This window comes from Equus przewalskii, chromosome 15 (genome assembly GCF_037783145.1).
Source record: "Equus przewalskii isolate Varuska chromosome 15, EquPr2, whole genome shotgun sequence".
NCBI classification, from domain to species: domain Eukaryota; kingdom Metazoa; phylum Chordata; class Mammalia; order Perissodactyla; family Equidae; genus Equus; species Equus przewalskii.
Window position 1 is genome coordinate 38814020 of NC_091845.1, and position 13281 is coordinate 38827300.

The 13281-nt window shown below is 56.4% G+C and overlaps 1 protein-coding gene across 1 annotated transcript; it reads left to right on the forward strand.

Annotated features, from left to right (window-relative positions):
* Positions 1-6084: 6084 nt before the first annotated feature.
* Positions 6085-10721, forward strand: LOC103557331 (uncharacterized). Its single transcript, XM_008529770.2, has one exon. The coding sequence runs from the start codon at positions 6987-6989 to the stop codon at positions 10686-10688; it is 3702 nt and encodes a 1233-aa protein (XP_008527992.1). The 5' UTR covers positions 6085-6986; the 3' UTR covers positions 10689-10721.
* Positions 10722-13281: the final 2560 nt, after the last annotated feature.

Here is a 13281-nt window from a genome sequence, read left to right on the forward strand (position 1 = left end):
CTTCAAAAAGGGGCCCCAGTTAAGCAGATGCTTGGGCTCCTGGATCATGGCACAGCTGCACTCCATCCCCCCAGTGCTGCAGCCCCCAAGCTCTGAGCTCTGTTCTCAGAGCCACCTGATAGTCTCAAGTCCATCTAGAGTGTCAGGAGCTGGAACTACATCAGGGTTTCAAATTCTTGACTGGGCCACCAGGAAAGAGAGGAAGGGTGGATTCTAGGCCCCTAGATGGGCTGGGGGGACCAGGAGGTTTCTAAGTGGCTTCCAGGGCTACTGAAGCCTGGGCTGCCTTTCCCTTGAGGGAGGCCTCAGTAAGATCTTAGGTATGGTGTGTGGCCAGAGCAAGGGAAAATTGCTGGTGGCCATGGTAGGCCCAGGCCTGCCACTAGGGTAGGATAGAGTGGGCAGAGGTTTCTCCCAAGGATTTGAGAGTCCAGCCTTCCTACCATGAGCTGTTGGGAGCAAGTACCAGCTCCTCTGCCTCATCTTCATACATTGCAGTCTAGTGGGGCTGGGGCAAACAGGTGTCAGTAAAGGCTGGAGGGAAGTCAGGATGGGAGCTGGGCTGAGGAAGCTGCAGATGATTCACACTCTCCTGACTGCCCACTGTGTCACTGTTGTCTGGCACCTGGAGGGCCAGCGTGGTAGATCGACCTGCTTTGCTGGGGGACCATGAGTCTGGTATGAGATTTCCCTTATCCTTAGCCCCAACCTTTCAGAGAATTTTCCCCGGGATCCAAAGGCTCTCTGGGATCACACCTGAGGGCTCCAGATACTGCCCCATTTCAAACACGAGGGCCTTCCTAGACAGTGGCTTCATCAGTCCACTCCCTCAGTGCAGCCCATGAGGTCCTAGGTCCACCTCTTGTTCCATTTCATGAACTAATTCCCTTCACCTGTAGGAGAGAGCAGGACCCTCCGGTACTGGGGTGGGATAGGGGCATGTGGGCACTGCTGCAAGATTCTGAGGCTCAGGGAAGCCTAGGTTGCATTTCTCAAACTTATTGCCTCTGCCTGGGGAGAAGGAGCCCTGGAAATCAGTAGTTGAGTACTGAGCCTCCATCTGCCAAGCCCTGATAAAAAAAAAAAAAAACACCTTTTACTCTATGCTGGGCTGGAGAACTCCCCTCCATGAAGACCCCAGGAACTGGGCATCTCTTCACCCAGAGCCTCTGCTTTGCCCATGTGAGAGTTCAACCAGCCCAGGGGTGGAGCTACATGGCCTGAAGGAGTGGTGATGATTCAGTGAAGCACCCCCAGTATTTCCTATCTGGCACAGTGGGGCCAGCTGAGCCTGAGACTCTCCCTCCTCTCTTTTGGGGTTTGTTGTACTTGGGCTTTTTAACCCAACGAGCATAGATGCCTAGAGAGCCTCGCCTGCTGCCACATTCATCTCCGGCTATCACAGCCTCCTGGGTGGGCTGGGTTCTTCAGATCGCAGGACAGTGACCTGCAGCATGGCCTTCACACTTGGTCCTTGGACCAAAGCTAGGCAGCAGGTGCCCAGAGGGTGGCAGAGCCTGCCTGACCCAGCTCAGTCCAGATGTGTGGTACCTGGATCCCAGCCATCTTGCACTGACACCTTCAAATGCCCCCAGAAATGACTTTCTCCTGAACTCCCATTCCCATGAGTCCATCCCAGACAGGAACTCACACTCTCTATAAGGAAGGGTGGCTCTGCTCCTGAGCCTCCCCATATCCTCTGTGTCTTGCTGTCTATTCCTTCAAAGCCCTGAGCATCCTCTGTCTCTGGTCTCAGGATGTTCGTGCCAGGCCTAGCAGGGACTGTGGAGCTGCCCTGGACAGAGGGCAACAAGAGCAAGCCCTTCCCTTGCTTGGTAGGTTGAGGAGTCCAGGACAAGCTTCTGCCCCTCCACAGCTACTCGTTCCCCAGGAACTTCTGCTCCACCTATCTGACAGCCCTGACCTTGGAAGGGAAGCAGAGGCACTAATGGTCCTGACAGCCTGTCCTTTGCTGGGCAGATGGCAGGAGGGCTTATATTTGGCCCTCGCCAGTTTCACTGTTGCTCCGTGGGATCTCAGGGGCCGGGCACGTGGTGGTTCCTATTTTGAGCTGAGATGGTGGGAGCTGAGGGGAGTTGCTGAATCCCTGGGGCCCAGCACAGGCAGAGGCAGAGGGAGTACGAGAGGTTCCCAATGCCAAGGGCGTCCTTGCTTTCTCTCCTCTCTGCTCCCTGTCACGTTGGTTTAGCCACCTGCACACTTGTAGTCAGTCTTGGACTGGGTACTTGGGATCTGGGAATGCATCAGGGAAGGCAGGGGACTCAAAGCAGCTGGTGACCAAGATCACAAGATTCAATCAGCTTTGAAGCCAGCCCTCCCTTCCTCATGCCGCAAATCCCACCTGTGCAGCCTGGACCATGGAGACTTAGAGGCCCCAAAGGAGTTAGCTCTACCCCTGGGCTCCATGGCAGTGACAGCTTCAGCCAGGCATCAGCTTTGCTGACATGTTCCTCCAAGCTGGGGAGCCCCCTCTTCAAAGGGGGAAAGGAATTATTTGGGCAACCCCAGTCAGCCTGCCCACATGGGCTCCTGCCCTGGTCTCTCTGACCCAGTCATCTGTTCTTAAAGTCACCCCACCCTCCTTGGGCCAGGGTTCCTCAGGGACCCTGAGGGAGGGCAGCTCTCCTCACACCCCCTCTGCAGGCACAGTTGGAGGTCTCTTCTCGGCAGTCATGAAGTCATGTGTACTTCTGGCACACTTCCTTTGCCCCCACCTCTGCTGGCTCCTGGATGGGAGGCTGCTCCCAGGGAGGGTGAGAAGCCCACCTCAGCCCCTAAGCCAGCTGTGGGCAGCAGTCAGGGTGGCTGTGCTGTTGCCCTCCCTCCAGGATGGTGCGGCTGGCCATCTTTCACGCAGAGTTACGTAAGCTTGAGTCAATTGGAGCTCAGAGCAGTTCATTGTGGGCTATTTTTAAGCTGTAACACATCACAGCAGAGGGGTCACTGCACCATGGCTTGCAGGGAAGGTTGTTTAAACATCTGTTATTTAAATTTCCCTGTGCTTTAGAGCTCAAAAGCCACATCTTTCTGCACTCTTGGGTTTTGCCTTCCACATCCTAGATTAGGAGTGGATTATCACCCCCACCCCCCACCCTGCCATAGGTTCCCCTTGGACTGGGGTTCTCTGTACCCTGGCTGTCTTCCTTTGGAGTCAGGCAGAGGGACCAGAGGAGAGGAGGCACCAGCTCCTTCAAACATGGTGCTACCTCCATGGAATGGGTACCAGGAGAGATTTCAGAGAAGTAGGAAGTTAGGGCTCACAGGTCACTTGAATCACTTCCAGGGAGGAAGGTCAGGAGAAGAAAACACACACAGAGCTCTGGGTGAAGAGCTGGGAGACCATGAGTGCACCCTTCCTCCTTGAGGGCTGTGGTTTCCCATCAGTACCCAGAAAGGGTTGATCACAAGATCCTTTTGGGTCTTTTCAGAAACCTGCCTTTCCTGGGCTGTGCTCCTTCCTGGAACGCCCTCCCTCCACAGCTCTAAATGTTACTCACCTGTAGCCCATGGGCCAGAACGGCTGGTGAACAGGCCCCTGAAAAGTAAGCAAGGATGACCCTCTAGGGAAACAGACCTTGCTTTTCACTCCATTATTAAGTGGTTGGCTACAGTGGGAGTCCTTTAAGGCTCCTTCTGATCCTAGATTTTTGGAGACGTCCAGAGTCTTCCCAGGGTACCGGCAGACTAGAAGACTGCAGGGCCAGGGACTTGACAGAGCTGCCTCCTGAGAATACAATGGAGCCAAAAACATGTCTGCATTGGAGAAACAGTTCTGGGCGACTTGGTTGGTCACGGAGCTCCCAGTAGAATGCAGCCTCTGCTCCTCTCCCCTTGATGCCCTTCCTGCACACCATCCTCTAGCACCCCTAGATGGGAGGGTCCCAGCCTGACCCACAGGGAAGAAGAGTTTCTCAGAGTGATATAATTCTCCCGATCTCCTGAAGTCTGACCCTCTCCACATGGGTAGGGGGAGCGGTGAATTGTGAGGAAAGGTAATGTTGGGACTTGTCCTCACAGAGGAGACTTTGTGTGGCCTTGCCTTCAGACTGAGCTCCTTCTAGTCCCTTCTTGGTCCCTTCATCCCAGAGAGCCCTCAGCCTGGGGAATGGGCTCAGCCTGGGGGAGGGGTTTTCCAGGTTGCCATGGCAACATGTTGGCCCTCCTCACTTTCCAGAATCAGAAATAGAATTGGATGCCCTTCTTCCTGGTGAGAGACTATTTAAAAACATGTTGAGGGGAGGGGTACAGGGGCAATATCCCTGCCTGATCCCTGGGGGTTGGGCAGAAGGGGCCCAGCCTGGGAGCCTCTACCTGCCCTGCTGCCCTTCCCCTCAGCTGGATGGAATAGAGTGGGCTTTGGGCAGCCAAGAATTCTGAATACAAAGGAGTCAGCCCGGTCCCACAGGGTGTGTCACTGGCCCCTACTCAGCACCACCAGGTTCCTGGCAGGGCACTGGCTTAATGGCACCAACAAGGAAAATGTCCACTCTAGGCCTGGACCACCTGCTAATCTATTGGGAGGAGGATCAGGTCCATGTGGGACACAGCTTGGGTGGGGGCTTGGGGCTGCAGCACTCAGAAGGGAGGCATGTTGGCTCTCCTCCAGCAGGGTCCATGCCTGTGTGGCCCTGGGCATGGCACCCAGTAGTGGCACAATAGGTTTCTGAAGTGTGGGTCCAGAACCTGGGGGCCTGGCTTCAGATTCTGGCTCTACTATTCACTAGCTGAGACTTCTATGAATTCTTTCTCCTCTCTGTGCCTTGATTTCCTCATTTGTAAAATGAGGATGATAGTGCCCTGCTCAATGAATTGCTGCGAGGCTGGCTTACATGTGCTCAGCACTGCCTGGCACAGATGAAAGACCCAATCAATGTCAGTCATTGTTCTTATCGCTATAAGGGGTGCTTGCTTCCCAGGTGGAAAGGGCTTCTTCTCTCTCCAGACTGCCTTCTTTGGGCCTTCTTTCATGGGCCACACCCTTCAGCTGACTCTGTTCCCTTCCCTCAGCATACCTCAGGGCAGTTGTTCACCAAGACCCCAGCCCTGGAAAGGCGGATCATGCCTCACTTCTGCAGGAGGTGGGGATGGCTCAGTGGTCAGACAGGCAGGGGCCTCTCAGGGCCTCTCTCCATGCCTCCCTAACCCTCCCAGGTGCAGCCCAGCCCAAGGGCTACACAGACACTAGAAGCTGCTACTAGCATCTGTTGTGGGGAAAACGAAACAACAAATTCAGTTTGCTCAGGACCAGAGATTAATGAAGTTAGTGTTCAGCAAGTATGTGTGTGTGCACGCACACATATGCAGGCCACAGACCCTGGGGCTCTGCCACCTTCCTGGGCCATAGTATGTGGTAAACAGCAGAGTTCTGAAAATGTCTGTCCCCATTCTTAACTGAAGGCAACATCTGGGGAACAGGGAGGGGGTCCAGGAGACCTGAGATATGGCTGAGTCAGGCTTTGCCCAGTGCCTAGTCAGGAAGGTGCAGATATAGCACAGTGCTAACCTTGGTCCCGGGTCACATCGCTTCACACACCACGGCCAACTGTAAGCACTATTTTTAACCTCTGTGAAAACATACTGCCTCAGAGGACAAGACTGCAGCTGCGTTCTTCACAAACCTGTTTCCTGGGTGGAAAGACTGAGGCCTGAAAGTACACAGTCCTGGAGGACAGAAGATGGAGGCCCAGAGCTCGTAGCTGGGGGCAGGGGCGGGGGGGGGGGTGGAGGGGAGGAGGGGGCGTCGGCATGTGATCCCACCCCAGGTCAGAACCTGCAGACCCAGCCTGTGGCAGTGGGCGGTTCCCCAAACTGCTACCTAGGCCTGTCCTCTGTGGTTGCAGGGCATGTTTGGGCCTGGGCTTGTGGTCTAGGCAGGTCCTGATCCTCCCTGCCCCTCTGTTTGCCCATCTAAGAAATGGAGGATGGAACTGCCCACCCTCTAAAAGCTTACATTTCCTATGTGCCCACCCTATGTCCAGTCCTTTGTCTGATTTGTCCTCACTATATATGCAGCTATGCCCACTTTGTGCCCAGTCTTGTACCCACCGTACCCCCAGTGTGTAGCCAGCCCTGTGGCCATTGTGTAGACAGCCCTGTAACCACTGTGTCCCTACTATGCCCCATCCTGTAATTGCCACTTGGCTGGTCCTGTGTCCCCTGTGACCTAACCCTATGCCCAGTGCTCTGCCCCACTTCTGGCCAAGGTAAACGACACAATGTGACAAGAGCTAGAACATTCCATTCTGACTTGAGGATTCTGAGCAGAGGCCCCACCCTTGCTGTCCCCACCCCCACCTCTGTGGGATACTGGTCCTGGGCTTCAAGGACATGTGGCTCTGGGGAGGGGGCTCTATGAAACACAGGCAGAGGAGAACCATCTGGAGCAGAAAGACTGCCAAGGAGCTGCTGTCCCTGGAATGGGAGCTGGGGAACATGGGGAAAGGGAGCTTGGGCCTGAGCTTGGGCCCCTCGCCCTTTTCTGCCTCCCATGACTGAGTAGTGAAGGGGCTTTGGACCCTGAAGGGCCTCATGTCACATACTTGGAACTGCATCCCTGGGTCAGCGCTTAAGTCTCGAGTCACCATATGGGAAATGAGGAGAAAGAGCCAAGTCTGACATGTGTGGTAGACTGGGAAACCAGGGGCTTCCTTAGCATCTCCCCTGCTTACCTTTCTCCCTTGGCCTTACATTGTCCCCATCTCACGACTCTGCCCTGGCTCTAGGGCTAGCTTGAGCAGAGTGGTCACCTGGTGAGTAAGGGGAGAGGAGGCCCAGGGTTGGCAGAGTTAACCGGGGTCCCTGGGCCTTTCTGTCTCCCAAGGTTCCCCGGGCAGGCCCCCATTCTTCATGGGGGTGGGGCCCCTGGTTTCCCACACTGTTACCCCCCAGGTCACTGGGGGCTGTGATGTGTGGGGTTGCCATGGCAATGAAGTGGGGGCAGGGCAGCTAGGGCATGGAGCAGGACTATGGAAGTCACCAAGAAGGTGGGGGGCCCTGATCCATCGGGCCCCCAGAGCCACCCCTCGGCTGGCAGCCAGGAGCTGGGGGGTGGCCTCAGAGGGTCCCAGGGACCATGGATAAACTCAGGATCTGTATGCTTCAGGCAGGGGTTGTCATTGTCCACTGAGGCCATCACTGATGAGGCCTGTGGCCCAGCCCCCCAAGCTCACGCCCCCGAGCCCATTCACCAGCTACTCCGGGACCCTACTGAGGTTAGCTCACAGTGTGGCTGTGAGCGGGCCTCCCAGGATGCCCTGAGACTCTCCTCCACTAGCTCGTTTCCAAGCCCCATCGTGGGAGCCCAAATGCATCTCGTCATGGAGAATGGGACCCTGGCCCTACCTGTGTGCACTCGCAGTGACAGCACCAGTGACATGGCCCAGCATGGACCCTGCCGCTCCCGGATTCAGGTGCAGGTTGAGGGGGAAGGCAAGGCTCCAGCTAAAGTCCTGGTAGGCTGGGGCAAAGGCCCTTGCAGCCCCAATCAGATAGCCCCCTCAGGCATCAGGAAGAGTCGGTGGCTACCCTACTTCCTTTCAGGGGAGGATGGCTTAGCTGCAGCCCAAGGTCCTCTTCTGGCTACAGCCCAAGATCAGGGCCAGGGCAAGTGCCCGTGTCTGGCTCAGGCTCCTCCAACAACTCCAGCTCAAGCCAATACTCCAGCTCTGGATACAACCCCAATGCCAGCGGCAGTTGAACATTATACCTGCAACCTTAACCACCTGACTAATACTATTGCCATTACCAAGGGCCTGTCTCAAGACCTCCTGCTCAGGAAGTGTGGCAACCGACAGTCAATCCTCTTGGAGTCTTCCAAAGTGGTCACATCCTGCCAGGGCAAAGTGAATTTCCGTTCTCAGAAGGAGCCTCCCACCCCAGCACCCACTCCAAAAGAGTCCCCAGACCATGCCCAGGAGCACGAGGTTGCCAGAAGGCAGGTGTTACCCAAGCAGTCCAAGAACACAGTGGAGAAGCCCCTGGTCTCTATCTCCAGGCCAGGTAGCCCAACACCGGGCTCAGGACCCCCGGACACCCCCAAGTCCCAGAGGAGTAGCCAGGAGATCTGCAGCTCTCAGCCAAACCAGCAGCCCCTCAATGTTTGCAACAACACCTGCTCCAATGTGCCACTGTCTGCCTACCAAGTAACCTGCCACAAGCAGACCCCAGTCCAGTCTCTCAAGGAAGCCATGCAGATCCCCACCTCCAGTGCCCCTACTTGCCAGCTCCAGGACACTGTGGAAGACCGTGTGCTGGTATTTGATATGGCCACAGGCAATAGCAGGATGGGGCTGCTGTGCCATGACCCCATGGGCTCACGGGCAGTGCTAGTGGGCCTTGTGCCCAGCCACCCACCCATCTATGCCCCTGAAAATATGCTGTCTACCCAGCTGTTGGCCATGCCCATCCTCTCCCCTGACAACAATCACTCCAGCTTCTGGTCCACCTCACCTGTGCTGTCCAGCCCCGTGCCCTCCAGCCTCTCCTCTGGCAGCTACCGAGAGGTAGCCCTGGTTCCCAAGGAGGCCAGGCTCAACCTGGAGTCATGGGACTCTCCTGGTACTGAGACACCCATCAGGGTGGGGATGCTTACTGGGCCCGTTCCACTGGGGATGCCCCTACAATTTGGTGAGAAGATACTGAGCAATGTCCATGATCCTGGCTGGTCCAAACCAGATGCTGAAAAAAATGAAGCGAGTCACACCATCTGGATGCTAGATGCCTCCAGGATGCAGGATACCTCCATGGTCCAGGCCAAGAAACTGCAGTGGATGAACTCAGAGCAGATCCCAGAGCCTGCTCCACCAGCCAAAACCCAGGAGGTGCCCAGATCGCTGCTCCAGGAGGATATAGGCAGCCACAACCAGAAACAGTTCATTACTGCTCAACCTGACTTCTCTCGGGCTGGAGGTTCTGGGCAGGCTCCCCTCAGAGGTCGGCCCCCACTAGCTGAGCAGCATCCCCTCGCTGAACAGCCCCCTCCAACTGGTCAGCCTCTGTCGGTTGAGCAGTGCTTCCTCACCAGGCAGACCCCCCTTCCTGGTGTGCTCCCTCTCACTGGGACCCCTCTTACCGGGCAGCTTTCTCTCACTGGGCAACCTCCATTTTCCCAGGAAGCCCCTATCTCCAAAGAGCCCATCCTCTCAAGAGGGCCCTCCACCACCAGGGTGCCTGGCCAGGCTTCCACCTTGTGCCAAGAAGGTGAGACCTTGGGCCTGCCTCCCCATGTAGGGGTACTTCGGGTGCCCCTGGCCCCTGAGGAGACCTGTGTCTGTGTGAGCAGAGAAAAGGTTAGCATGGGTGCCACTCAAAGCTCCAGTATGCATCAGCTCTCATCCCGGCAACCTGAGGGCTCCCCCAGGGCCCAGGAAGAGCAGCTTTCCCTGATCACTTTCACCACACCTGGCACTGGCTGCAAAGTCTTGCCCATGGCCCTGGTGGGCAATGAGTCTCAGGGTCCCCACTTCAAGCTGACAGCTGAGGATGTTACACACTCATCAGTGGTCGCCCACCTTGGCCTGCTCCGTGGAGCCTGCTATGAGCTGGTGTCCACCACAGATGCTCTGCCAGTACTGTCCCCAGTGCTCTGCTGCCACTCATTGGGCCCCTACCAGGACAGGGCGGCTGTGGTGATCGACACAGGCACAGGCTTCACCAAATGTGGACTGGCTGGAGAGGACCACATCCTCAGTGTGGTGCCCTCACGTGTCCAGCTGCTGCAGCACCCAGTCCAGGGCCAGCCCAGGTATGCAGTGCCTGAGAACCAAGAGGGCTCCTACTCGGTGCTGAATCGAGGAGTGGTCTCTGATTGGGATGCACTAGAGGTGCTGTGGCAGCACCTGTTCCACTGCAGGCTGGGCGTGCAGCCTGAGGAGCTGGCTGTGCTTGTGGCCGACTCACCCATCTCACCACGCACCAACCGAGAAAAGGTGGCTGAAATACTCTTTGAGCATTTCCATGTGCCAGCCATGCAGACAGTGCATCAGGCCCTGCTGGCACTCTATGCTTACGGGCGCACCACTGGACTGGTGCTGGGCAGCGGCCATGGCACCTCCTACGTGGCGCCCATCCTTACTGGGGATCTCGCCCCAGTTGACACCTACCGGCTGGATGTGGCCGGTGCTGACCTTACTGAATACCTGGCTCAGCTATTGTTGGCACGTAGCCACTCACCACCCAAGGCAGGACTGGTCAACCAGATTAAAGAGCACTGCTGCTACATGGCCATGGATATGACAGCTGAGCTGGCCCGCACCCAGGCCCAAGCCCGGGTGGAATTCATGCTTCCAGACAAGCAGGTCATCTCCCTTGGCTCTGAGTGCTTCTGCTGCCCTGAGGCCCTCTTCCAGCCCAATCTGCTAGGCCTCAACCAGCCAGGCCTCCCACAACTTGCCCTTCAAAGCATCAGTCGGCTGGAGGCCAAGCAGCAGGAGCAGCTGCTGGCCAATGTGGTGCTGGACGGTGGAAGCACCCTAGTGAGTGGCTTTCCTGAGCGCTTGAGACAGGAGCTGGGCCCCCGTGCCACTGTGCTGGGCTCTCCCCATCGTGCGGTTGCTGCTTGGCTTGGAGGCTCCATCATGGCATCCCGGGACTCCTTCCAGAGCCTATGGATCAGCCGCCATGAGTACGAGGAGGAGGGTCCATGGGCTATCTACAAATACCATCTGTGAACACATAAAAGTTCTGGTTCTGCTTTCTTTGAACACTGTGGCATGTTTTAGGCACAGGGTAGTGTGGTGAAGGGCAGAGGTCCAGGCATGGGGTCAGGGATGGGGCCCTTGGCATTCCCAAGGCACACCCTGCCTCTGTACACTACAACTCCAACAGCCTTGGCAATCCTATCCTTTCCAGAGATCCCCAAGCCCCTCAGCTGGCATTGGCTCTGGTCTAGCCTGACCTTTACTGCACCTCAAGGGCAAACACAGAGTGGCTGCTGTGGGTTTTGCCCCGTTGCCCTGGCGACAAGCGCAATTACCCTTGATTGCCAGTTGGTTGCCATGGAAATTTCAAACATAATGTAATAACCCACACAGCCTGGAGTGAGTCATGAAGTGGGGGGACAGCCCCCTCCCCTAGCTCCAGAGGAGAAGACTACTTGCCTTCCTCCATCTTGGGCCCTATATGGGGGGCTGAGGCCAGCAACATGGAAAACAGCCAAAAAGTTCCAAAGATGGCTGGAGCCTGGAGCATTTCTTTCCCCCAGGGGAGGGTCCCTATCAGTCAGGGCTTCTTGGGGGAGCTGGCCTGGTAATGTAGGTACCTCCTAAAGTCTGAATTTTGGCTGGAGCTCTATGCTGTGTTGGCAGGGGCTTCTGTTGGCCAGTCAGAATATGAAGGTATGGGAGTGCTGGCCTTTGGTGTCCTGGGGCAGGAAGTTGGAGTGGGGGGGCAAATAAGTCCTGGATCTTGGATGGGAGGTATGACCTGAGCTGGGGGATGATGCTCGGGCCTGCTTTGTAGGCTCTGTGGATACAGAGGCTCACACCTTATCCTGCCTTTCTGACTGTCTAGTTCTGGCGGGAGTCAGAACTGTCAACTTTGGGCTTCCTTCTCCTGCTCAGCCTCCTGACTCAGGGTGGCCGGAGTACAGTCCTCCTCAGAAGATCCTCACAGAGGCTACCAGGCAATGTTAATGCCAACTGCCCCATCTTCTTCCAAACGGTGCCATGTGCTAAAGCACCTCCTGCTGGCCCTCTGGCCAGGAGGATGGCTAGAAGTCATGGCCCCTGACCTTGTCTGGCTCTGAATAGTGGGGGTAGGAATAAAACTCCATGTCAGCCCAGTCCACGGCCTGGAAGAACTGAGAGGATGGCATTCAGCTGGTGTTGCTACTTCCTGCCCAGAGGGCAGCTGGAGATCGAAGCCAAGACACTGAAGCCCTATCCTGCCTGTGCCTCTCTGGCTGGGGGCTGAGGGACAAACCATGACCCAGTCTTGACCCTGGATTCTTGTCTTTAGGTTACCCTCTCCACAAAGGGCAAAGACCTGGCTACCTCCACACACACCTGAAAGTGAGGGGCTTCTCTAGGAGGAGAGACTAGAAACAGCCAACGATGTAGGGTCATCACAGCCCCTCCTCATCCCTGGGCATGGTCCAACCTCTTCCCATGTCCTGCTCTCACACTTTGATTCAGCTTCCATAATCCTGAGGCCTGTGTCAGGCGAGAAGGGCACCAGTAGCTCCAGGGACCCGTAGCTCTAGGGACTAGCTACAGGTCCACATGCACGTGCAAGCAAGCATGCTTGAGTACACACAGAATGCAGATACACGTGCCCCTGGGCACCACAGCACACGCTGTGCTGCTGTCATCTCCTTCAGCATAAGAGCGCGCACACACACAGACACACTCACACGTGTGCACACACACCCTGCCACGTGCTCTCACCCACAGGCACATGGAGTGTGCGCAGGACCAAGAAGAGGTGGAGCACTGCCAGCAGCAGGCAGGGCTCTAGTGAGCTGCCTCTTCCTCTGCCTCTAAATCTCCTATTCGAGCTTCTCCTTGGCCCAGCTGCTCCATGCCTGGATAGCCACAACCTTTAGAAAAGAGAGAAAACATGTGTGACATGTGTGGGGTCAGCAAACCATGGTTCGGCTGTACCATACAACTCAGAGAACCGTTGTTTCAAGGACAGGGGGCAGACAGCAGAAAGGACTGAGTGCCAGACCATTCATTCATTCTGTGGACATGAACTGAGCATACTGAGATGAGACACAGTCTCTGCCCTGTAGATGCCCAGCCCGCTAGGAGATTGCTACCCAGTGGTAGAGTTGGTGCCATGCCCGCGACCACCCAGAGTCCAGGGAGACTAGAGTTGGCATCAGCCTGGCCTGGAAGAAGTGACCCAAAGCCAGGGAAGGTTGTGAAGGACTCCACGATGACCCCTCTGGAGGAAGATATTGAGGGGCCTTCTTTGAGCAGTCATTTCCCAGGCTAGCCTTCCAGCTTCAGACCCAACTTCTCACTTGCCCTGTCAGCAGCCGTGGGGAGCCAGGCAGGAGAGACTCTGTCAACACGGCCAAGGGTCTGGAGATGACTCCACCCAGGATGGGATCAGGAGGCTCACTGGGAGGGTTCGGTGGGGTAGAGCCCAGTTCTGGCCACCAAGAAGCTTAAATCTGGCCCTCCAGTACTGGCCTAGGGGCTTGTGACAGGGGTGGTGCAAGCATAGAGTCCACGTGCCTCCCTGACAAGGGACAGAGAAATGGCCAAGGACTTCCTTCAGAGCTTCTTCCTAGCAGTTCTCAGCCTCCTCTAGTCA